The sequence below is a fragment of the Cervus elaphus genome, chromosome 5, assembly GCF_910594005.1.
Source record: "Cervus elaphus chromosome 5, mCerEla1.1, whole genome shotgun sequence".
Classification (NCBI taxonomy): Eukaryota; Metazoa; Chordata; class Mammalia; order Artiodactyla; family Cervidae; genus Cervus; species Cervus elaphus.
Window position 1 is genome coordinate 82,212,351 of NC_057819.1, and position 25,594 is coordinate 82,237,944.

Consider the following 25,594-nt stretch of genomic DNA (forward strand, 5'->3'; position numbering starts at 1 on the left):
ATGCAGGTCAACAAGGCCTTCCTGGATTCCCGGACCAGGTGGGTGACACACGCACACCACACGCGTTTCTTCCTGGGCTTCCTGTTAAGGACAAGTGCGTCTAGAGCAGTCCTGACAGGCGAGTGAGCCAAAGCAATTATACAGCCTGCCCTCCCACCCCTCACCTGCAAGCAGGGGGCAAGCAGGAGTAAGAACCCACAGCTCTTAAAATCCTTAGCCTCGAAGTTTCCTCAAAGGGGATGTCTCATCTGATCCCATGAGCACTTTCTTTCCTGTAGTTGAGTGATTCCTTGGGTCATGCCTTCCAGAGTCTCAGCAAACCGGTCAGTAGTTTTTCATTCATTCAGCATGACTTAGATCAAGCCCTTAGAAACAGAAGCTAAGAGCTGCATTCACATACAGGTGACTTACCGGGGAGCACTCTCAGGAAGCTCTAGCAGAGCGAAGGAGTGAGGCCAGATGGGTAAAAAGAAGGCCGATAAGCAGGGATGCGGTTTAAGGTCCAGCCCCAGCTGACCCCCCAGGGAGATCCAGAGTGTGGGCTGTATCTCAGAGCCTGTCCTACCTCGAGCAAGGGAGCAGAGCGTTCACTTGCCAGAGGTGTCCTTGACTCAGCCAGATGTGCTGCAAGCTTGGTACTGGGGGGGGGGGGGGGGGGGGGGGCGGGGGTTAGAGGGTGTAGCACACTGTGTGACTCCCAGGCATTCCGGACACGCAGCTCCCCAGACTCAGAAGCCATTGCCCAAGAAAGTTAGAGGCATGAGCCATCAGCAGCTGCACCCGCAGCAGCCATGGGAGGGGCCCACAGGCACTCGGGGATCATACAGGACACCGGCAGAGTCAGCTACCTCCCAACCCTGTGGAGGGGCTGGGCTTCCTGAAATAAGCAGTGCAGCCTGCGTCCCTGCCCTCAGGAAGCACATGCTGGATCAAAAAGGCAGACAAACCAGAGTAACCACTTCACGGAGCTGAAAACCACCTTGCTCATTCCTCTCGCTGTCTCTTTACTGAACTTGGGGTTTCACTCTCCCTTGACCCTTGCATAAACTCTCAAGAGGTCCCACAACTTTTTGGCTGACTCTTAGAGGACAAGATGTGCTCTGATCTCTTCTAGTCCCAAGAACAGCATCCTTTCAGGAACTCAAGTATCAGCAGAAGAAGATGAAGCCCCGAGCCTCTCACTTTCCTCTGCTCAGAGCTGTTGTAGGCTTCAGAGAGAAGGAAGGGCCCATGGTCTGTCGTCCCTCTTTCCTGGGCTTCTTGCCATCCCCCAAGCTGGTTTCTGACTCTTAGGGGTTAAGCTGAGGGGAGGTAGGAGAGATACAGGATGACAAAGCCTAAATCACTTGGATAATGTAGTGCCTGGGGGTGGGGTGGGGGGATCAGAGGTCCTTCCCTCCTTGGGCACTTTCAGCTCTCACACACTTTGCTGCCAAGTCTCTGGCCCAGAGAAGTATCTGACCAGTAGCTCACAGCTCCAAACCTCAGACCGGGAGCTTGTGACTCCCAACCTCATCCCTCCGCATATCATCTTGACCCAGGACCTCTTTAAAGAGGCTCTAGAAGACTAAACACAGTTTTTCAAGGCAGGACCCTGATGTGTCTCCCTTTGCCTGGCAAAGCAATAAAGTTATCCTTTTCTACTCCACCCATAACTGTCTCCGGGATTTGATTTGGGACCAGTGTACAGAGAGGGGCTTCCCAAGTAGCTCAGTGGTAAAGAATCTACCTGCCAATGCAAGAGACGCTGGTTCCATCCCTTGGTCAGGAAGATCCCCTGAAGGAGCAAATGGTAACCCACGCCAGTATTCCTGCCTGGTGAATCCCATGGACCAAAAAACAAACACAAAAGAGCCTGGTGGGCTACAGCCCATGGGTCACAAAGAGTCAGACATGACTGAGCATGCACACACAGGTACGTGCAGAGGACTAAAGCTCTGCCCTGCCGCTGGAGGATGTGTGGATTCAGGGCCCAGCTCCGGCCTGTCTGGCTTACTCTGCTGTTAGATGCGCAGTGCCAGCCACCTCCTCTTTTCTTGTTTTCTTTAGGCTCTTTGGGCAGGTGTCAACGACCAACCACACCTCCAGGATACAGAGCCTCACCCTCTTCTTTTTCACTTTTTTTTTAAAAATTAACTTTTTTTGGCATATAGTTGCTTTACAATGTTGTGTTACTTTCTGTACAGCACAGTGAACCAGCTATATGTATCATGTATCCACTCCTTTCTGGATTTCCTTCCCAATTAGCTCACCACAGGTCATTGAATAGAGTTCCCTGTGCTACACACTCAGTTCTCATTGGTTACCTATTTTATACGTAAGAGTGTATATACGTCAGTCCCAATTTCCCAATTCGTAACATCCTCCCCCTTGGTATCCAGAAGTTTGTTCTCTACATCTGTGACTCTGTTTCTGCTTTGCCAATAAGCTCATCTGTACCGTTTTTCTAGATTCCACATGTAAGTGATATTATACAATATGTGTTTTTCCTCTCTCTGACTTACTTCACTCTCTATGACAAAGGTAAAAATCTGTCTCTAGGTAAAACTATGGAAGCTTTCACAAATTTGCCTGTCATCCTTGTGTAGGGGCCATGCTAATCCTTTCTGTATAGTCCCAATTTTAAGATACGAGCTGCCAAAGTAAGCACCTGTCCTCCTCATAAGGACCCTGTCATGGGACTGAGAGCAAAGAGGAAGCCCCACAGTGGTGGGAGGGAAATATCTGGTATTTCAGCCACTGTCTCCCAGTGAACCTTCTCGCTCCCTCCTAAAGTCAACCCTTTTATAGCCCAAGGTGGGGGTAGACTAAATGCCACAAAATCCGTGTTCAACACCTCCTTTTTGAGTCATGGTGCCCAGGATGACCAGCCCTGCCTTGGAACTCATCCCCACTGGTTAGTTCCTGGATTCAGGGGCCTCGTGGAGACATAATCACATTTAAACATTTTGTTCACAAGCAAACAAACAATCCAGGGACCCACAAACTGTGATGAGGACGATGAACGAAATAAACAGAGCAGTGGTTGCTACTCTAGTTGCAGGAAGCAGGGAAGCCTGATGGAGGATGAGAAGGAACCAGCCAGGTAGCAAGCCAGGGCCTAGCATTACAGGGGCTGGGAGCGATGAAGGCAAAGGTTTTGAGGCAGGAAAGAGCTTCAGGTGCTCAGGCCATGGAAATAAGGCCACGCTGGTGGCAGCAGGAGGAAAAAAGGACACACAGGTGGAGCCTGAGAGTCAGAGGGTCAGAGGCAGAGTAGTGGGTGCAAGGGGCTGGGGGAGAAGGGGAGGGATCAGGCATGACAGTTCATGGCTGTAGGGTCGCCTTTGCAGATGATGAAGAAGTTTGGGAGCTAGAGGGAGGCAAAGCTTGCTTAATACCATGAGCACGTACGTTATAATGGATTCAGGTACACCACAGGGCCACAGGGTGAGCCAAGAAAGAGCTTAAATCAGAGCAGCCTGGTCTGCTTTTCATTTGAAAAAGCTCCCTCCTGCAGCCAGGTGGAGAATGGATGGGAGGAGGACAGGAGGGGAGGCAGTAGTCTGCTGTGGCCATCCAGATGGGGGAGGATGATGACTAGGACCAGGGCGGAGGCCTGGAGATGGAAAAAGAGTCCCTGCACACCCGGCCTGCTCCCCCGGAGCCCAGGTCGGCCTGCTTGTCCATGTCACCTCTCAGGCTGCAACACCAGGCCCCTGCATGCTAGAAATAGAGTTAACGACTTGATCCACATGGACAGGCCAGGAGTTACAGCCTGTGAAGTATATCCCAAAAGCAAGGTTGTCTTCCTGAGACTTTGAACCACTTCCAAAATTTCAGAGTCTTAGAGCTGTAAAGATCATCTCACAGGACCCCACATCTCACACAGGAGTGGGGAGAGGGTTCTCATGCAGGATTTCACCCACCTCACCTTGCTTAGTAGTAGAAGTCTATTTCCTCTCTGGTTTTCCAGACTGACTACATTCTATTAACCTGTTTTCAATTTTGTTTTCTTATGTCTACCTGACTGCTGGGTCTAGCCAACAAGCTTTTTATTTCACTTAGGGTATTTTCAGTTCTATAATTCCAACTTGTTTTCTGTTTTTAATAAACTCTACTCTTTTTTTCAAACTTTAAATTTTGTATTTTATACTGGGGTATAGCCGATTAGCCATGTTGTGGTCGTTTCAGATGAACCGCGAAGGGACTCAGCCATACATAATAAATTCTACTTTTATGGAATGTTCTCGGGGTTTTTTGTTTGTTTGTTTTTCTTCATTTAAGAAAAACTTAAAATTGATTATTGAACCATTTTAAAGACAGCGGATTTTAAATCATTTTAAAATCTTTATCAGATGTCTCCAGCATCTGGTTCACACCAGTATTGGCATCAGTTGGTTGTCCCCAAGGTGCAGTAAGAGGGGGTTCCACGGTCATGGGCTCCGCAGTCCGAATCGGTACATCCGGGGACTTAGGCGTATTTAACTTTCCCCAACTGAGCGGGAAGCCGCCATTACAGCGGCAACCCTCTGATTCAGGAAGCGCTCAGGTCCACCTGCCTGCCTTCCCTCAGAGCCAGATTTAACCAAGCTTAAAGACACACTGCAGCTTCCGCCTCCCAGAGGAGGTTTTCCAGAGGCATCCGAGGAGAGCTGAGTAAAGATCCTGAGGGCACAGACGTGGGGGTCTCCTGCTTGCTGCCCACACCCCATGGCTGCCCCATTGCTCTCCACTGCAGTCTGAAGACGACCTTGAGCTCTGAGGCACCCACCACCCGACAGCTCTCAGAGTACTTCAAGCACGCCAGGGGCCGGACCCGCACGGCCATTCGCAACGGGCAGGTGTGGGAGGAGTCCTTGAAGAGGCTGAGGCGGGACACAGCCCTGACCAACGTCACAGGTACGGAAACCCACCAGCCCCCAACGGCAGGAAGGGCTCGTCTCCCTGCGGGAAAGAGCAGAAGCCATCAAGACTGCGGCTCCTGTCGGGAGCCCTCTTCTCTCTTCCTCAGAGCAAGGAGGGGCCGGGAGGGCAGCCAGGTCAGTGCCCTTTCGGCAGAGAAAGGAACTCGGGCCCAGCAAGGTCACACTGCCAACTCCAAATGAGGGGACATTCGTGCCCTTTGGCATAATACCAGCTGCAAGGCCTCTGTCCAGAGGAAGGACTAAAGTCAATAAACACGGGCTCCCTGTCTCAAACCACAGTGCCACCACTTCCGCCTGTGAAAGGGACAGTTAAGCCACCTGTGTCAGGGGAGATTTACTGGGATTATGTCACGGGTGAGGAACTGTCCCTCTCGTTCTGGGTACTGTGGAGCTGAAACAATAAGCTTGCCAGTTGATCATGCACTCCTCAACCCCTCCACCCCACGCCCTGCCAAATGTCACGGTTCATGGACTGTCATGGAGGAAGGGGATGGATCTTGACGGGAGGAAGAGACTGCAGGTTCTTGCTGGGAAAACTTCAAGTGGGGGAAGTCCCTGGCCTAGGACATGGGCAAATTCCAAAGTTCCCAAAGAAGGAAGGAGGCCAGGACAAGGTAGGGAGGAGGAGGGAGTGCCTTGAACTCGATGAGACTCAAAAGGTGCTGGGCTTGAACCTTGACCCCTGCCCATTTCTGCAGATGAGCCCCCTGAAGAAGCCCCCCAGGGCTGGATCCCCCTGACGCCTTTTCCCTGCAGGTACCAGGATGGAGTACAGGCTACTCTAGGACTTGGGCGGCTCTCTCTTCTGTGCCCTCATGAAGCCCTCTGATGCCTAAAACTCCCCACTACGTTACACCCCCCAAGACCACAGTGCTCCTCACTTAAAAATGGCCTGCCCCTTCGCAATATCTTTCCCATTTAGATTCCTGTGTGCTTAGTAGTTTAGAGGTCAGTGGAACTTTTTTACTTTTTTTTTTTTTTTTTTTTTTTGCAATGCCATGTGGCATCTGGGATCTTAGTTTCCCAACCAGGGGTTGAACTCTAACCCCCTACAGTGGAAGTGTGGGGTCTAAACCACTGGACCACCAGGGACATACCCATCAGTGGAGCTTCTAGAAAAGCAATCTTATCAAACGAATTCATACTAACATGCACCTAAACTCTCAGGGGGTACTTTCATTCTAAAAGAAAACTCCATTGATTCAAATGATCTGATAGACCAAGAATTACTAACAGTTCTTGGAGAAGGAAATGGCAACCCACTCCAGTACTCTTGCCTGGAAAATGCCATGGATGGAGGAGCCTGGTAGGCTACAGTCCTCTGGGTCGCAAAGAGTGGGACACAACTGAGTGACTTCACTTTCACTTTCACTGGAGCTATTACTAATCTGTGCCGCCTTGGGCAAGTCTTGGGAACCCTGTGGTCCCAGTTTCTTCTCTGTAAAATGAGAATTAAAAGTTTTACCTTAATGAGGTGTCAGGATGAAGGGTGAAACCCCCTGAGAAACGCTCGCTTAGAATGTAAAATGTATTCTCCCAAAAATCAAGTTCAAAAGATGAACCTCCCCTCGGGGCCACGGAATGGAGGAAGAACCCAGGCCCAGGAGGGATAGAGGGTTTTCTGACACCACCTTGCCCTCTGGCGTCTCTTCTCTTTCAGACCCTAGCCTGGACCTGACTGCACTCTCCTGGGAGGTGGGCTGCGGAGCCCCCGTTCCTCTGGTGAAATGTGATGAAAACAGCCCTTATCGCACCATGACGGGAGACTGTAATAACAGGTGAGCGGCCATGGGGGTGTGTAGTGCGCAGGTTGGCCCACCTGCCCCGCGCGGCCCAGCCAGGGGCTTGGCCCCTTGAGCACGAGAGGCAGGACTCCCATGGCCTCACCATCCCGGGCCAGCGCCCGCTGGAAGCCATTCTGTTGGAACCCACCTGCCTCACTTTCCCAACTTGTCTGAAGAGACCACCGTATATACGGCCGGAAGGAGCGCCTTTCCCTGGGGCGGAGGAGCCCCGAGCCTTCGGGGATGGGAGTGGTCCAGACCACCGCACACTTCAGAGGCACCTCCTCCGCATCCCGTCTCCCTGGGGCAGAGGCTCCCGTCCTTGCCCGGGGGAATCCCCTGGGGTGTGCGGACAAGCAGACCCAGGAGCTGGCCGGCCGAAGCTGAAGGCCAGCCTTGCCATTTCAGGAGGAGCCCCGCGCTGGGCGCCGCCAACAGGGCGCTGGCGCGCTGGCTGCCGGCGGAGTACGAGGACGGGCTCGCCCTGCCCTTCGGCTGGACGCAGAGGAAGACGCGCAACGGCTTCCGCGTCCCGCTGGTGAGCGCGGCCGCGGGGAGGGGGCGGGCTCCGAGCTGGCGCGGAGAGATGGAGTCAGAGGGGAAGGGAGGCGCTCCCCTAAGTACCCAAGGAGAGGACGCAGACACGGGCGCGAGGACAGACAGACGCGTGGCAGAGCCACACCAGGGGAGACACGGAGATGGGGACTCGCTCCCTCGTGGTGTTCCGGGAAACGCCACTAGAGGGCTGCAGATCCCGCGTCCCGAGCCCAGCCACGTGGTGGTCATGGCCCAGCCGCCTTCAAGCCAAGTATCCCGGGGTCTCCCAGGCAGATGGGTTCCCTGCACCATCCTGCTGGCGCTTGTCCTGCCGCAGCCCCTGGAGTGCATCAGCTGTTGTTTGCCTGCAGGTCCCATCTATTGGCCTTATCTGAGTTGGCAGGCCCTCCCCAGAGCCCCTCTGTTCTGTGGGGCACAGCACAGCACATGTCCTGTTTCCAGACACCTGGCACCTCTTCCGTGGCATGTACTTAAGGGACAGCCTGCCTTTTTTTCCCTCTTTGAGTGGAAAGGGCATTGGCCTTGAAACCATCAAGTCATACAGACCTGGCCCTTTGTAGCTGTAGGACGTTGATGAGTTGCTCTCACCCCTCTTGGACTCAGAATGGGAGTAATGCCACCCACTTCAGAGCTTGTCCTGAAGATGAAGTGTACCTGTTACGTCGTGGGTGCTCAATATACTGCATTCAATCTGAATCTTCAATGCACCTTTTCTTCCCTCTCCTTCTGTCTCCATCTGTAGGCCCGTGAGGTATCCAACGAAATTGTAGGCTACCTGGACGAAGAGGGTGTTCTGGACCAAAACAGGTCCCTGCTCTTCATGCAGTGGGGTCAAATTGTGGACCACGACCTGGACTTCGCCCCGGAAACGGAACTGGGGAGCAGCGAGCACTCCAAAGCCCAGTGTGAGGAGCACTGTATCCAGGGAGACAACTGCTTCCCCATCATGGTAGGCCCCTGCAGTGGCGGGCCCCTGGCAAACTGCTTGCCTCGCTGGTGTAGCAGGTGTTCCCAGCCCATCAGCCAGGACCTCCTGGAGATCTTGAATGCTGATCTGACAGCTTCCCAAGCCTCACTCGTTCTATTCATTCATTTGCCCACTTATGTTGTAAATAGACATCCATCATCTGCCATCATCAGGCCACAACTAAGCACTTGAGATTCAATGGTGAACGAGACAGCATCCCTTCCCTCAAGGACAGAAGACCTGTGTGGGAAATGGACAAGTAATCACTAGTGGCAAAACTGGGGAGCTCTGGGGAGGGTTTTCTTCATCCCTGGCCCAGCGGCACTGATGTCACCTGGGGTCTTATTAGAAATGTAAAATCTCAAACCGCACCCCAAACATTGGGAAGCAGAATCTACACTTTATCCAGATCCCCAGGAGAGTCATTGTATCCCCAGTAAATTTGTGGAATGCCTCCATGAGTCATCATGGAGTCCAGGAAGGCGACTCCCAGAAAGAGCTGAAACGTGATGGATGAGTCAGAACGAGCAGCAGGGACTTATGGGAATTTCCAGCAGGAAGGGAAAGGAATTTGCAGTGGCGCACCTTTCTTCTTATTCGTGGGTTTTACAGTGAGAGCATGATTTATTCACTCAAGCATATCAAGAATATGTGTTGTGGTATAAAAACATGGGCTTCCCAGGTGGCGCTAGTGGTAAAGAACCCACCTGCCAATGCAGGAGACATAAGAGACATGGATTCGCTCCCTGGATTGGGAAGATCCCCTGAAGAAGGGCATGGCAACCCACTCCAGTTTTCTTACCTGGAGAACAGAGAAGCCTGAAGGCTACTGTCCATAGGGTCGAAAAGAGTCGAACACAACTGAAGCGACCTAGCACAGAACAGCACATGAAGAACATTAGCTGTGGAGTGAGGTCAACCTAGATCTGAGTCCCACATCTTTCCCTTTCAGCTTGTAAGTTCTTGGGCAAATCACTTAACCTTTTGGAGCCTCAGTTTTCTCGCATGTAAAGTTAGACAGAATTACCTACCTTACAGGGTTTTATGAGGTAAAGTGAGATAAAGTATACACGATACCAAGCACATGGTAGGTCCAAAAGAAATAAATGGTAGCTGTTGTTGGTAGTAATTATTAACAAACTCTTTCCTGCCTCATGCCCTGCTTCCCTGTGCCGGGATCCCAGGACTCCCTTACAACCGAAAATTTGAGGCTTTTGCTGTAAAAGATGGAATGATTCCTCTCGGCCCTTTTACACAGCAGGAGGTAGTGAACTTCAGGGTCCTGGGGGCCCAGGATGTAGCGTCAGCACGAGGCCTCTGGAGCCAGTGTCTGGCACTAGGGTCCCAGGAGGGCACCATCAGCATCTTGGCCAGATGCATCCAGACCTGCCCTGGGGAGAGGCTGCCGGCTGTACCACCTCTGCAGTCACCCACCCCCATCTCTCTGCAGTTCCCGAAAAATGATCCCAAGTTGAAGACTCAAGGGAAATGCATGCCTTTCTTCCGAGCCGGGTTTGTCTGCCCCACTCCACCTTACCAGTCGTTGGCCCGAGAACAGATCAATGCTGTGACCTCCTTCCTGGACGCCAGCTTAGTGTACGGCTCTGAGCCCAGCCTGGCCAGCCGTCTCCGGAACCTCAGCAGCCCGCTGGGTCTCATGGCTGTCCACCAAGAAGCCCGGGACCACGGGCTGGCCTACCTGCCCTTTGACAACAAGAAGCCAAGCCCCTGTGAGTTCATCAACACCACTGCCCGCGTGCCCTGCTTCCTGGCGGGTGAGTCTAGGCTGGGAATAGAGGGGCCCAAGGACAAAGGGATTATCCTGGGGACTGAGAGCAGAGGGAGGCCGGAAAAGCTTCTCGAGGGTGCTCGGTGGCTTCCAAGCACTGGAAGACTGACCCTTGCTTCTTCTCATTGTCTTCTGGAAAATTACTGAAAGCCATCACTACTGCAGGCACTGGTCCAGGACTGGCAGAAGGGCCCAAACAGATACAGGACCTAAGAACATGTGTTCTGTGTATGTAAAAAAAAAAAAAATTATGGAAATCCAGAAAAGCACAAAAAAAATAAGAAAATCCACAAAATCCCACTACTCACAGATGATCATCCTTGACATTTTAAGGCCTATCTTTCCAGCTTTTTTCCTATCATAGATCTTGTTCTACACTGTTTTACACAATTGGGGTCATACTAGAGTGCAGCTCTGTAATCCGATGTTTTTTCTTCACCTATCACATCTTTAAATATTTTTTCTTTTATATCACGATCTTTAATGGTTACCTAGCATTCCATGGCATATGTTTATCATAATTTATTTTACCAACCCTATGTGGAGACGTTTAAGTCATTTTTAGCTTTTCTGTGATTTTGTTACTTTTTTTTAAGGTCGTGAGCATCCTTGTTGACGCATCCTTGTGCTGAGTTTCAGTAAGTTTACTAAGATAACTTCCTAGAGGAGGAAGTTCTATATAAATCAAAAGGAATGTATATTTTTAAGGCTTTTTATAATCTCGGCACAGAGCCCCCACTCCATGCAGCCTGTGCAACTGAAGCCCTCCAATTCTCATTCTAAGGGTTCATGCCCTCCTGGTCCTCTCTGCCTGTGGCTTCCAGAGGTCTTGTCTCTTCCAAAAATCCAGTCTTCTAGATGAAACCCACCCAGAGATGGCAGAAGGCCCAGGTCTCTTGCTAGATCTCTTGGATTCTGTGTCCACACACACATGTCACATCAGTCCAGACACAAAACCAAGCCCTTCTTGTTTTCCATAAAAATATCCACTAAGACCAAGCATTTGTGAATTTCACAGACTTTCCTGAAGATTAGAGGACACAAAGAGAAGCCCCCTGTAAAGCACCTGGTCTTTCACCATCTACATGACCTTCTCCTCCCGGCAGCCCCCATGTCTAAATTCTTCTCCCTTATTACACGGAATAATTTAACCCTTCCCAGGTTCCTACCCTCAAACTTGCATTCTTAAAACCGTCAGAGTTGCTCGGAACAATAAAAAGCCCCTCGCTCATTTGAACGTCCTGTCTTAGAAGGCAATTTGGATTTAATTAGCAAAATTTTACTTCTTAATGTCATCTGTAGTCTTTACCACAGTCTAGTTGGGGGGGTCAACTTTATTATCCCCATTTTCACAGATGTGAAGACTGAGGCTTAGAAACATTAAGTAACTTGTCCAAAGTGACAGAACTAAAAGGTGTGTATGCAGATCTGGGATTCAAATCTATGAATCACAACTCAGATCTCTTTCCAGCTTCAATTAACGAGAAGGAGGGGCTTAAGAGAGCTTCCCGCTGGGGTACCATCATGTATTTCTTTGTGTAAGTTACTGGGTTCAGGGGCTGCTCAGGGTGAACCCACCTTCCTGCCTTCTGGGCTTTCAGGAGATTCCCGAGCCTCAGAGCAGATCCTGCTGGCCACTTCCCACACGCTCCTTCTCCGAGAGCACAACCGGCTGGCCAGAGAACTAAAGAAACTCAACCCTCACTGGGATGGAGAGAAGCTCTACCAGGAAGCCCGGAAAATCCTGGGAGCCTTCATACAGGTGAGAAGCCCGGGAGCACTGCCTATACACCAGCCTCGCTTGTTCACCTGGCTCTGCCTTCTGCCTGCTGCCAGACCTCCATCCCCCCTTCCTCTCCTCTCCTGCTTCTTTCCCACTGTCTCACTCTTGTAAGCCCTCCCTTCTGTTTCTTCAGCTTTTCTGCCCCAAAATGAATCCCTGGATTCAGGGTGCCAGCAGGTCATTCATATGTTGGTTTGCATAGCTATGGTACAATGTCAAAAGCTTGAAGTTAACATTGATATGAACCATAAAGTTTAATTGGATTTCACCAGTACTAAATGCAGTCTCTTCGTGTGTGGTGTTGTATGTGTGTGTGTGTAACTCCATGCAATTGTATCATGAAAATGCATAGTTTCATGTAACCACCACCACAATAAAGACACTGACCTCTTCTGTCACCACACCACTCCTTTGTGCTGCCTTTTTACCAGCTGTAGCTCAGCAGGTAAAGAATCCACCTGCAATGCTGGAGACCTGGGTTTGATCCCTGGGTTGGGAAGATCCCCTGGAGAAGGAAAAGGTTACCCACTCCAGTATTCTGGTCTGGAGAATTCCATGGACTGTATAGTCCATGGGATCACAAAGAGTCGGACACGACTAAACGACTTTCACTTCACTCACCCTTTCTGATAGGTATGTAATGATACTGCATTGTGATTTTACTTTACATTTACCTAATGGCTGATCACACTGAACATCTTTTCACATGCTTTTTTTTTTTGCCATCTGGATATCCTCTTCAGTAAAACTTTGGCTCATATATTTTGCCCGTTTTCTATTTTTATTATTGTTTTATTTTATATTGTTTCTTCTTTGGCTGCCTTGGGTCTTCGTTATAACACGTGAGATCTTTCACTATAGCCTGTGAGCTCAGTGGTTTGGGTGCACCGGCGTAGCTGTCCGCAGTAGGATCTCAGTGCACAGACCAGGACTGGAACCCGAGTCACCTGCATTGGAAGCACTGGAAGGTGGATTCTTAACCACTGGCCCACCGGGGAAGTCCCTATTTTGCCCATTTTCAAATTAGAGTTTGTCTTTTCATGTTGAGTTTTCAGTGTGTGTTAGTCACTCAGCTGTGTCTGACTCTTTGTGACCCCATGGACTATAACCTGCCAGGCTCCTCTGTCCATGGAAATCTCCAGGCAAGAATACTGGAGTTGGTTACCATTCCCTTCTCCAGGGGATCTTCCTTGACCCAAGGATCAAACCTGGGTCTCTTGCATTGCACGAAGATTCTTTACTATCTGAACCATCAGGGAAGCCAGTTCTTTTTACATTCTAGCTATGAGTCTTTGGTCAGATATGTGACTGTACATATTTTCTCCCAGTCTCTACCTTGTCTTTTCATTCTCTTAATAGAGTTCTTTGCAGAGTAAGGGTTTTAATTTTAATGAGGTCAAATTTATCAGTTTTTTCCTTTCACATACTGTGCTTTTGGTGTCAAATCTCAATTCTGTCCCTAAGTCTTAGGTCCCAAAGATTTATCTCCTGGTTTTATTTTTCTCGACATTTTATGGTTTTATCTTTTACATTTAAGTTCATGATCCATTTGAGGTTAATTTTTGTATAAAGCATAAGGTTTAGGTCAGGGTTCATTGAGGGGCAGGGTGACTATGGATTTCTGATTGCTCCAACACGACTTATAGAAAGGCTATCTTTCAGCTTTTGCTCCTTTGTCAAAAATTCTTAATATTGGGACATATTTATATCAATCTATTTCTAGATTGCCCATTCTATTCCACTGATCTATATGTCTATTCCTATTCCAGTACCAGTGTTCAATAACTAGTTATATGAGAACACTTAACATTAGGAGGAATGACTCTTCTCACTTTACTCTTCTTTTTCAAAATTATTTTGGCTATCGTAGGGTCTTTACCTTTCCTTATACATTTTAAAACATGCTTATCCATGTCTACAAAGAAGTCTTGATAAGAGATTTTGATAAGAATTGCATACTATAAACAGTATGTGTGTGTGTTAGTCATGCAGTCATGTCTGACTCCGTGACCCCATGGACTGTAGCCCACCAGGCTCCTCTGTTCTTGGGGATTCTCCAGGCAAGAATACTGGACTGGGTTGGCATGCCCTCCTCCAGGGGATCTTCCCAACCCAGGGATCGAAGCCAGGTCTCCCGCATTGCAGGCAGATTCTTTACCATCAGGGAAGCCCATAAACATAGTATGTCTCTCCAAATGTTTAGATTTTCCTTGATTTATTTCATCAGCATTTTATAATTTTAATCATACAGATCCTATACATGCTTGTTACATACCTGAATATTAACTTCCTTTGGAAGAATTGTAAATGGTGTTACATTTCTTTTTTCAGTTTCCACTTATTCATTATCAGTGTGTAAAAATATAATTGATTTTTATGTGCTGATTCTGTATCCTATGACCTTGCTAAACTCAGTTCTAGGAATCTGTAGATTCCTTGGGATTTTCTACAGATAGTTGTGTCATCTATAAATAATTAGTTATGTTCTTTCTTTTCTAATTTGTGTGTTTTTCATCTCTTTATCTTGCCTTATTACAGGCAAGAAAAGTATAACTTCCAGTACTATACCGAATAAGAGTGGTGACAGCAGACATTCTCATCTTCCCAACAGTTAAAAGAAAAGCATTCAAGGTTTACCATTAAGTATGTTAATTGTGAATTTTTTGGTAAATGCTCTACATGAAGTTGAGGAAATTCTGCTCTTCTCCTAGTGTACTGAAAGTTTTTAAATGAATAGATGTGGAATTTTGTCAAGTGGTTTTTCTGCATAGATTTTTATAAGTATATGACTTTTCTTCTTTAGTCTATTCTGGTTGCTTTAGGTTTATTTTGCTCTTAGTGCTAGTTTATTGAGGTGGGACCTTAGATTATTGACTTGAGAGCTTTCTTCTTTTCTAATATAAGTATTAGAAGTGATATAAATTTCCCCCTGGCACTGTTAGATGTATCCCACAAATGCGGATACACTATGTTTTCATTTTAATTCATTATGTATGTTTTGTTGTTGTTACTTCCTTTCTCTTTGACCTGTAGGTTATTTAGAAGTAAATTATTTTATTTCCAAGTGTTCAGAGATTTCACTGCTGCCTTTCTGTTAGTGATTTCTAGTTTGATTCCATCGTTGTCAGATAATATACTCTATATGATCTCAATTCTTTCAAATTTGTTCAAGTTTACTTTATAACTCTGGTACAGTTATCTTGTTGAATGTTCCACAGATCCTTAAAAAGTGTTTGTGCATTCTGCTATTGGGTGGAATGTTACCTGTTACATTGTTCTTTCCTTTCTGAAGGTCCTAGCCTTCTTCTGTTATCATTTCTTTATATTTAAAGAGTTTTTTTAGCCATTCTCTGAAGCTAGGTCTGCTCGCAGTAAATGCTCTTCTCTTCCTTCATCTGAGAATGTCTTTATTTCCCTTTTATTCCAGAGGAATAGTTTTACCAGATACTAGATTCAAGGTTGACAGTTCTTTTCTTTCAGCACTTGAAAAATGTTGTGCTGCTTCCCTCTTGCCTCCATGGTTTCAAATGAGAAATTCACTGCTATTCAAATTGAAAGTGAAGGTCGCTCAGTCCTGTCCGACTTTTTGTGACCCCACGGACTATATAGTCCATGGAATTCTCCAGGCCAGAATACTGGAGTGGATAGCCTTTCCTTTCTCCAGGGGATCTGCCAACCCAAGGATCGAACCCAGGTCTCCCACATTGCAGGCGGATTCTTTACCAGCTGAGCCACAAGGGAAGCCCAAGAAAACTGGAGTAGGTAGCCTAGCCCCTCCAGGGGATCTTTCCGACCCAGGAATCGAACCAGTCTCCTGCATTGCAGGCGGATTCTTTACCAACTGAGCTATGAGTAAAGCTATTCAAATTGGTGTTCCTTTGTAGGTAACATATCATTTCTCCTTGGCTGTTTTTGAGAATGTTTGTGTTTAGTTTTCACATACTTGATTATGATGTGTCTTACAGTAGATTTCTTTGGGTTTATTCTGTTTGAAATTCAACTTCTTATATATGTAGATGTATGTCTGTCACTAATTTGGGGGGGTTTTCAGACATTATTTCTTCAAATACCTTTCAGTCCCATCCAATTTCTCTTCTAAATACGGAATTCCATTAATATGAACATTAGATTCTTTTGTTATTGTGCCACAGAACATGGAGGCTCTGGTTTGTTTGACTTTTTTTTTTTAAGTCTATTTTCTGTCTGTTTTTCAGATTGACTAATTTCTGTTGATCTGTTCTCAATTCTATCCTGCCATGTCCACCTTACTACTGGGTCTAGTCAACAAATTTTTATTTCAGTTAGGGTATTCTCAGTTATATAGTTTCAATTTGTTCCTTTTTTATATAAATTCTACTTCTTTTATTGGAGAAGGAAATGGAAACCCACTCCAGTATTCTTGCCTGGAGAATCCCATGGACAAAGCAGCCTGGCAGGCTACAGTCCTTGGGGTCGCAAAGAGTTGGACACGACTGAAGCGATTTAGCACTTCATTTATGGAATGTTCTGTTCTTCATTTGTTTTAAGACAACTTAAAATTCATGATCTGAGCCACAGTCAGCTCCAGGTCTTGTTTTTGCTGACTGTATAGAACTGCTCCATCTTTGGCTGCAAAGAATATAATCAGTCTGATTTTGGCTTTGGCCATCTGGTGATGTCCATGTGTAGAGTCTTCTCTTGTGTTGTTGGAAGAGGGTGTTTGCTATGACCAGTGCGTTCTCTTGGCAAAACTCTATCAGCCTTTGCCCTGCTTCATTCTGTACTCCAAGGCCAAATTTGCCTGTTACTCCAGGTGTTTCTTGACTTCCTACTTTTGCATTCCAAACCCCTATAATGAAAAGGACATCTTTTTGGGGTGTTAGTTCTAAAAAGTCTTGTAGGTCTTCATAGAACCGTTCAACTTCGGCGTCTTCAGCGTTACCGGTTGGGGCATAGGCTTGGATTACCGTGATATTGAATGGTTTGCCTTGGAAACGAACAGAGATCATTCTGTCGTTTTTGAGATTGCATCCAAGTACTGCATTACGGACTCTTTTGTTGACTATGATGGCTACTCCATTTCTTCTAAGGGATTCCTGCCCACAGTAGTAGATATAATGGTCATCTGAGTTAAATTCACCCATTCCAGTCCATTTTAGTTCACTGATTCCTAGAATGTCTACGTTCACTCTTGCCATCTCCTGTTTGACCACTTCCAATTTGCCTTGATTCATGGACCTAACATTCCAGATTCCTATGCAATATTTCTCTTTACAGCATCAGACCTTGCTTCTATCACCAGTCCCATCCACAACTGGGTATTGTTTTTGCTTTGGCTCTATCCCTTCATTCTTTCTGGAGTTATTTCTCCACTGATCTCCAGTAGCATATTGGGCACCTACTGACCTGGGGAGTTTCTCTTTCAGTATCCTATCATTTTGCCTTCTCATACTGTTCATGGGGTTCTCAAGGCAAGAATACTGAAGTGGTTTGCCATTCCCTTCTCCAGTGGACCACATCCTGTCAGACGTAGGGATAGCCACTAGACCATTCAGGTATGACCTAAATCAAATCCCTTATGAATATTCAGTGGAAGTGAGAAATAGATTTAAGGGACTAGATCTGATAGACAGAGAGCCTGATGAACTATGGACAGAGGTTCGTGACATTGTACAGAGGACAGGGATCAAGACCATCCCCGTGGAAAAGAAATGCAAAAAAGACAAAATGGTTGTCTGAGGAGGCCTTACAAATAGCTGTGAAAAGAAGAGAAGCAAAAAGCAAAGGAGAAGAGGAAAGATATTCCCGTTTGAATACAGAGTTCCAAAGAATAGCCAGGAGAGATAAGAAAGCCTTCCTCAGTGATCAATGCAAAGAAATAGAGGAAAACAACAGAACGGGAAAGACTAGAGATCTCTTCAAGAAAATTAGAGATATCAAGGAAACATTTCAGGCAAAGATGGGTTCGATAAAGGACAGAAATGGTATGGACCTAACAGAAGCAGAAGATATTAAGAAGAGGTGGCAAGAATACACAGAAGAACTGTACAAAAAAGATCTTCACGAGCCAGATAATCGCAATGGTGTGATCACTGACCTAGAGCCAGACATCCTGGAATGTGAAATCAAGTGGGACTTAGAAAGCATCACTACAAACAAAGCTAATGGATGTGATGGAATTCCAGTAGAACTATGTCAAATCTTAAAAGATGATGCTGTGAAAGTGCTGCACTCAATGTGCCAGCAAATTTGGAAAACTCAGCAGTGGCCACAGGACTGGAAAAGGTCAGTCTTCATTCCAATCCCTAAGAAAGGCAATCCCAAAGAATGCTCAAACTACCGCACAATTGCACTCATCTCACCTGCTAGTAAAGTAATGCTCAAAATTCTCCAAGCCAGACTTCAGCAATACGTGAACCATGAACTTCCAGATGTTCAAGCTGGTTTTAGAAAAGGCAGAGGAACCAGAGATCAAATTGACAATATCTGCTGGATTATCGGAAAAGCAAGAGAGTTCCAGAAAAACATCTATTTCTGGTTTATTGACTATGCCAAAGCCTTTGACTGTGTGGATCACAATAAACTGTGGAAAATTCTGAAAGAGATGGGAATACCAGACCACCTGACCTGCTTCTTGTGAAAGCTGTATGCAGGTCAGGAAGCAACAGTTAGAACTGGACATAGAACAACAGACTGGTTCCAAATAGGAAAAGGAGTACGTCAAGGCTGTATGTTGTCACCCTGCTTATTTAACTTCTGTGCAGAGTACATCATGAGAAACGCTGGGCTGGAAGAAGCACAAGCTGGAGTCAAGATTGCCGGGAGAAATATCAATAACCTCAGATATGCAGATGACACCACCCTTATGGCAGAAAGTGAAGAGGAACTAAAAAGCCTCTTGATGAAAGTGAAAGAGGAGAGTGGAAAAGTTGGCTTAAAGCTCAACATTCAGAAAACTAAGATCATGCCATCTGGTCCCATCACCTCATGGGAAATAGATGGGGAGACAGTGGAAACAGTGTCAGACTTTATTTTTTGGGGCTCCAGAATCACTGCAGATGGTGACTGCAGCCATGAAATTAAAAGACGTTTACTCCTTGGAAGGAAAATTTATGACCAACCTGGATAGCATATTAAAAAGCAGAGACATTACTTTGCCAACAAAGGTCAGTCTAGTCAAGGCTATGGTTTTTCCAGTGATCATGTATGGATGTGAAAATTGGACTGTGAAGAAAGCTGAGCACTGAAAAATTCATGCTTGTGAACTGTGGTGTTGTAGAAGACTCTTGAGAGTCCCTTGGACTGCAAGGAGATCCAACCAGTCCATCCTGAAGGAGATAAGTCCTGGGTGTTCATTAGAAGGACTGATGCTGAAGCTGAAACTCCAGTACTTCGGCCACCTCATGCGAAGAGTTGACTCATTGGAAAGGACCCTCATGCTGGGAGGTATTGGGGGCAGGAGGTGAAGGGGATGACAGAGGATGAGATGGCTGGATGGCATCACTGACTCGATGGGCATGAGTTTGAGTAAACTCTGGGAGTTTGTGATGGACAGGGAGGCCTGGAGTGCTGCGATTCATGGGGTGGCAAAGAGTCAGACACAACTGAGTGACTGAACTGAACTGAACTGAACTTAAAATGGATTATTGCAGCATTTTAATGACAGCTGCTTGAAAATCTTTATCAGATGATTCCAATAACTGATTCATGCCAGTATTGGCATCAGTTTATTATCTTTTCTCATTTAACTTGTGGCTTTCTTGGTTCTTGGTATTATGGGTGATTTTCAATTTTATCCTGGACATTTTAGTTACTATGTTAGGAGACTCCTGATCCTATTTAAATCTTCTATTTAGGCATGTATTGTTCAATAATAAGTTACCCTGTATAGGTTTGGTTGTAGGTTCTGGCATGCTTTTGCAAGCTTTAGTTCCAATGACAGTTTAGCTTTCTGAGCCCTTGCAATGCTATTCTGGTCTGTTTCATTCTTCTTTGTTCTTCTTGGGTCCCCACCCAATCCCTGCTGACTCTGTCTGCAGGGCAGGAAGGTACTTTATTGGCTGCCTTCTGTTGCTGAGTAACGTTCTAGAGTTATGGGTTAACCTTCTAGAGTTGTAGAAGCCACTGTGCCTGAGTCTCTATGCCACTGGGTGAAGAACAGAGACAGGGGGCCTCACTGCTGCAGGCAGATCGTGGGTTGGGTTGTGGACCAAGAGTTGAGATGGCTAATGGCTTGAACTGTGAAGCAGATTTGGGGACTCTTTACTAGGTTTTTGCTGAACTTCCCCCTAGCCAGGTCCTCTGTAGAATGAGAGAGAAGGTTTTTCTTAACTGCTTTTGTCTATTTCTGTTGGAGGTTGAAGACTACCATCCTCTCATGGACCTAGTCTGGGGCATGTAGGGACTCACCATTTTGTCATTCCTTGACAAGGTCTTTAGCCAGTCCATCTTTCCAGCTTTCAGAGCCTATTTAGTGCTGTCTGTTGGATAATTTGCAGGGCATTTAGTTCTGTTTAGTGGAGAATACATTTAGGTTTATTTAGTTACATTCAGTAAGGAAAACTGAGTGACCTCCATCTTGTTTTGGAACCAAAAGCCCCATGCACATATTTTTAACCATCAAGGAGAACTATTTCCATTCATTTCTTAGCAAAATCTCTACAGTTCAATACTTTTTTTTTTTAATGTAGACCCATAAATCTTGCTGCTGGAGATGTGTATAGGAAATCAAAGGATAAAAAATATCTACCTGAAGGCTGTCTGAGTTGAGGCTTTTATTAGTTTGTTGGGCTGCCATAACAGAGTAATGCAGACTGCGTGGCTTACACAACAGAGCGGTGTTTTCTCAGAGTTCTGGGGGCTGGAAATCCAAGATTAAAGGAGTTAGCAGGTTTGATTTCTCCTGAAGCCTTTCTCCTTTGCTTGGCCACCTTCGCTCTACGTTTTTCTCAAGTGGTACCCCACCCCCACCCCCCGTGTGCATTGCTCTCTTATAAGGACACTAGTCTTACTGGATTAGGGCTCCACCCTTATGACATCATTTAACCTTAATTACCGCTTTACAGGCCCTATCTCCAAATACAGTCACCTGAGAGAGTTAGAGCTTCAGCATAGGGTTTCTTGGACTACAAGAAAAAGAAACCCACTCAGGATAATTGAGATGTTCAGTGTCCGTTCACCCTACACATAAATCAAATGGGAGCTCCTAAGGGTTTCTCCTGGAACCTCAGGGCAGTGAGTGTAGTGTAGTCAGGCCTCAGCAAGGGTGAGAGCCAGAGACTGGAAATCATTTGGAATTAAGGCAAGTCACTCTCACTGTCTCTCCCTCCCCTCTTCTCCTGTCCTCACATCTCTCTTTCTCTGCAGACGGGTTTTCTCTGCGTTTCTGCTCACGGTAGAAAATGACAACCCGTATCACTCCATCACTCAATCGAGCACCATCAGAAACAGTCTAGGATAGCTGCATCTGAAATCTAAATTCCCTGAGCAAGAGAATCTGACTAACCAGCTTAGTCTGGGGCCCCAGTCAGGCCAGGCCACTGTGGCCAGGGGCAGGGTTCTGTCTCCTGCTGCCTCCCAGAGCTTGAGGAGCAGGCGGCCTGCCCCAAGGATGGTGTCCCCAGAGTCTATGCTGCTGAGGGAATGGGAAGGACCCATGAGGGCAAGAGAATATTATACACGTTCAATGACATAATAATCGTGAGCTAGGTAGAAACATTCGAGATGTTAGGTAAAAAAGCAGAATGCATTTCACATAAATGTTTTCTAGGATTACGACCAAGTTCAAATATGTATACTATAAAGATTAGAAAGAATAAACAGTTAATATAATTATTGTGTTGTGGGATGGCATGACTCTTTATTTTTTCAAAATTTTCTCAGTTTGTGTTAGTTCACTCTTCTGAGCAAAACAAAACAAGAAACTGACCTCTCTATGGAGCAGCACTTCTTTCAGAATGGGGGATTGAATGAACTCCCCTTGGTTACCCTGTGACACATTCCTGTGGTTCTCCATTCCTCTTGCCCTGGCCTTTGGGAAAAAGTTTAATAATATAATTTTATGTTAAAGTGATACACAGAGACTGTGATGTTAGCTTCATCATAAATTTAGAGCAAAGATGGCCAAGAGAGTACATTTCAAACGTCAAATTCAAGTGACTGATCAGTAGAGCCTATGTTGAGCCAGATCACGGAAGATCAGCAGAAAGTATGTCATGATGAATTAGTAGTGTCTGCTAGGGTTATGGGAAGGAGAATTGGACACATGCAGTCCGTAGGACACACATGCAGTCCCTTTGCCATCCTTGATTTTTGACCACTCATCCTTGGCTCCGACCTCACTCCACAAAGCTTTAAGTCTTCTCACATCCTTTTTTTCATGACTTGTTTTTCCTTGCAGATTGTCACCTTTAGGGACTACCTGCCCATTGTGCTAGGTAGTGAGATGCAGAAGTGGGTCCCGCCATACCAAGGCTATAACAACTCTGTGGATCCCCGAATTTCCAATGTCTTCACCTTTGCCTTCCGCTTTGGCCACTTAGAGGTTCCCCCCACTGTGTCCCGCCTGGATGAGAATTACCAGCCATGGGGTCCGGAAGCGGAGCTCCCACTGCACACCCTCTTCTTCAACACCTGGAGGATAATCAAAGACGGTATGTCCTTTCGGGGACACAGTATCACCTGGCTGCCTCACTCTGCAGCCTGCTTCTAGAAAAACCTGGGGTGTAAGTCAGGCTTCTGCCACTTCCTATGCGGCCTTGGGCAAGCAACTTCACCTCACTGAGCCTCAGTTTCTTCGTTTGTAAAACGGGGACACTAATAACGCCTGTCTCACTAGGATACTAGTGAAATGAAATACATATATATACAGCGCCCTACGGTGGCTCCTGACACACAGGAGGTGGTCACTAAGTATTAGTTATTATTCTTTCTTTCCTGCACTGGCCTTTAAGGTGCCAAGTTTTCCCTGCTTCCTTTCCCTCCCTCAGGCTTCCCTGACCCTTGCAGAAAGAATTCCTGTGTCCAATAAATAAATAGGGCTTCCCCGGGCAGCGCAAATGGTAAAGACTCTGCCTGCTGTGCAGGAGACCTGGGTTTGATCCCTGGGTCGGGAAGATCCCCTGGAGAAGGGCAATGGCGCCCCACTCCAGTATTCTTGCCTGGAGAATCCCATGGACAGAGGAGTCTGGCAGGCTACAGTCCATGGGGTCACAAAGAGCCAGACACGACTGAGCAGCTGACACACACGCACAGTAAATAAATTGCTCTCTTCTGCTCTTCTCTATAGCTTTCCACCTCCATTAAGTGCCAAAGGTTGGACCCCACACCCCTTTATCCTGGGCTGGGCTGTGTTGAAACAGGCTTTTACTTAAGGCCTGACAAGTCAGGGCATTTCTAGAGATGTCTGCCATCTCTTCTCATGGTGCACAGTTTCTTGGGGGACCATATGGAGGAGAAGGAGCCAAGTCTCTGAACGGGGGCTTGGAAGAAACCCTGAAGCTTATGCTCACGCATCACCGCAGCATGGCAGGCGGTGTGGACGGGCCTCCAACCCCCACACACCCTGTGGGCCGCACTGGGCTCCTCTTTCCCCAGTTCCAGCCCCAGAGGGCCAGTTAGCCCGTCTTTCACCTGAGAGAGTGAAACTGTCAAGAGGAGGGTGTGCCCGGCAATGGAAGATATCCCCACCTGCCCCACCCCCAGCATGGCGTCTGGGTCTCCCTTGCAGGTGAAATTGACCCTCTGGTGCGGGGTCTGCTGGCCAAGAAGTCCAAGCTGATGAATCAGGATAAAATGCTGATGAGTGAGCTGCGCAACAAGCTTTTCCAGCCCACTCACAAGATCCATGGCTTTGACCTGGCTGCTATCAACTTACAGCGTTGCCGGGACCATGGGATGCCTGGTGAGTGGGCCCAGGGTCCAGCCAGGCCTGGGGAATGTTTTGCTACTTCTGGGGTTCCCAGGGACTCTCCTCTATAGCCCTGAGGAGCTGATCAGTTCTAAAACAGAAGGCAGAGATGCCTGTTTTAAAAAGTCACCTGTGAAATGGCATCTTCCAGTGTCCCTAAGACAGAGGCCAGAGAACATATCTGGTACTATTCCCAGGCTCCTCAAATGAAAGAGATCAACCACTGACTTGTGAAACCAGTTTAAAAGTCCAGAAAATATTAAGAAAAGAGGGAAAGCAATGACTACTGGACCTTCCTAAATGTAGAACTTTAAGAGCCAGACTGCCTGGTTTCAAATTCTACCTGTGTGACGTCAGACAGGTGACTTAGCATCTCTGTTCTTCAGTTTACATATGGGTACAGGGCTTAGAGCAGGCCTGGACCCACAGTAAGCACCACATATCCTGCTGGCTCCCTTGAAGCCCGAGTGCCACAGGATAAACAATGGCTCACTACCTGTCTGTTCCCAGAGGTTGTGAACGCAGACTCTCTGGGGCTGATGGAGCTGGAGTGGGCATGTCCTCAAAGGGCATTAGACAGCTTCCACCGCTCTGCCCTAGGGTACAACTCCTGGAGGGGCTTCTGTGGCCTCTCACAGCCCAAGACGCTGAAGGGGCTGCAGGCCGTGCTGAAGAATGAGATACTGGCTAAGAAGTTACTGGATCTCTACAAGACCCCCGACAACATTGACATCTGGATCGGGGGCAACGCCGAGCCCATGGTAGACAGGGGCCGGGTGGGGCCTCTCCTGGCCTGCCTCCTAGGGAGGCAATTCCAGCAGATCCGTGATGGGGACAGGTGAGTGAGACCTCAGCAGGGAGGGCGGGGAGGGAGGCCCTTCTCGGAGGTGGGCATTGGGTTGGGCGTCCTGCAGAACCGACGCCAGACCTTGGCATGTTCCCAGGGACCTCCTCCCTTCCCCTTTGGCAGAGTGGGAAGGGGCCAGCAGCTGGGCTGCGTGGAGACCCTGCTTGTGTCTCTGCAGGTTCTGGTGGGAGAACCCCGGGGTCTTCACTGAGAAGCAGCGGGACTCTCTCCAGAAAGTGTCCTTCCCGGGCCTCGTCTGTGACAACACCCACATCACCAAGGTCCCACTGCACGCCTTCCAGGCCAACAACTACCCACATGACTTTGTGGATTGCTCAGCCGTTGATAAGCTGGATCTCTCACCCTGGGCCTCCAGGGAGAATTAGGGGCCCGGACTCCACAGCCTCCCACACTGTGCAGTAGAGCTGTCCTTGGCCATGATGCCATTTCAAGTAGACTCAGTGACCTGGCCCCTTCACGCTCCCTACCCCGTCCCAGGCCTTCTTCCCAGCTGAGTCTCTTTACACGCCCCCCACACACACCTTGCTCAAGCCCAAGGCAGCTGCCTTGCCTCTCCAGCTCTTCCTCTTGAGTCCCACCGCTCCACCCGCATTCTCTCCATCTTCGGAAACCCTCCTTCTGTCAAGACTTACACCCTCCAAGATGCCTTCCGATCTTGCTTGCCAGATGTCACCCATCCTTTCCCCAAAAAGTCTTGGCTGAGGCTGTAGCCTTGACACACGTATCTCTCCTCCCCTTGAACTAGATTGTAAACTTCTTGAGCTCGGCCTTCAGCCTGCTTCCACGCGTGTCCTGGGGCCCCCAGCATAGTGCTTGGCACACAGTGAGTGTTCAATAAACACCTGATGATTGACTACAGATGCTGGCGATGACCTTGTTCCCCTCTGGAAGGCAGGCCTTGGAATCACTGCCAAATGAGTAACGGTGTTTACAGTTCGGACATGTCTCACCACAGAGGTCACATGCATGAGTCTAGGGAGTGAGAGGGCCCGGTTTGGTCCCCTCAGCTTCAAAACGCTCTCAAAGAAAAGGAGGAAGGAAGGGGCTCCTG

The 25,594-nt window shown here is 47.6% G+C and overlaps 1 protein-coding gene and 1 non-coding gene across 2 annotated transcripts; one reads left to right on the plus strand and one right to left on the minus strand.

Moving 5' to 3' along the window:
- LOC122693189 (lactoperoxidase-like) lies at window positions 1-25,396 on the plus strand. Its single transcript, XM_043900757.1, has 11 exons — window positions 1-38; window positions 4,721-4,881; window positions 6,568-6,685; window positions 7,100-7,229; window positions 7,992-8,198; window positions 9,667-9,991; window positions 11,607-11,767; window positions 22,167-22,419; window positions 23,496-23,669; window positions 24,276-24,513; window positions 24,701-25,396. Exons 1-11 carry the CDS (start codon window positions 1-3, stop codon window positions 24,906-24,908), a joined length of 2,013 nt encoding a protein of 670 aa, XP_043756692.1. The 3' UTR covers window positions 24,909-25,396.
- Window positions 2,544-2,650, minus strand: LOC122695822. Its single transcript, XR_006341572.1, has one exon. It is a non-coding gene; the product is annotated as a U6 spliceosomal RNA (small nuclear RNA).
- Window positions 25,397-25,594: the final 198 nt, after the last annotated feature.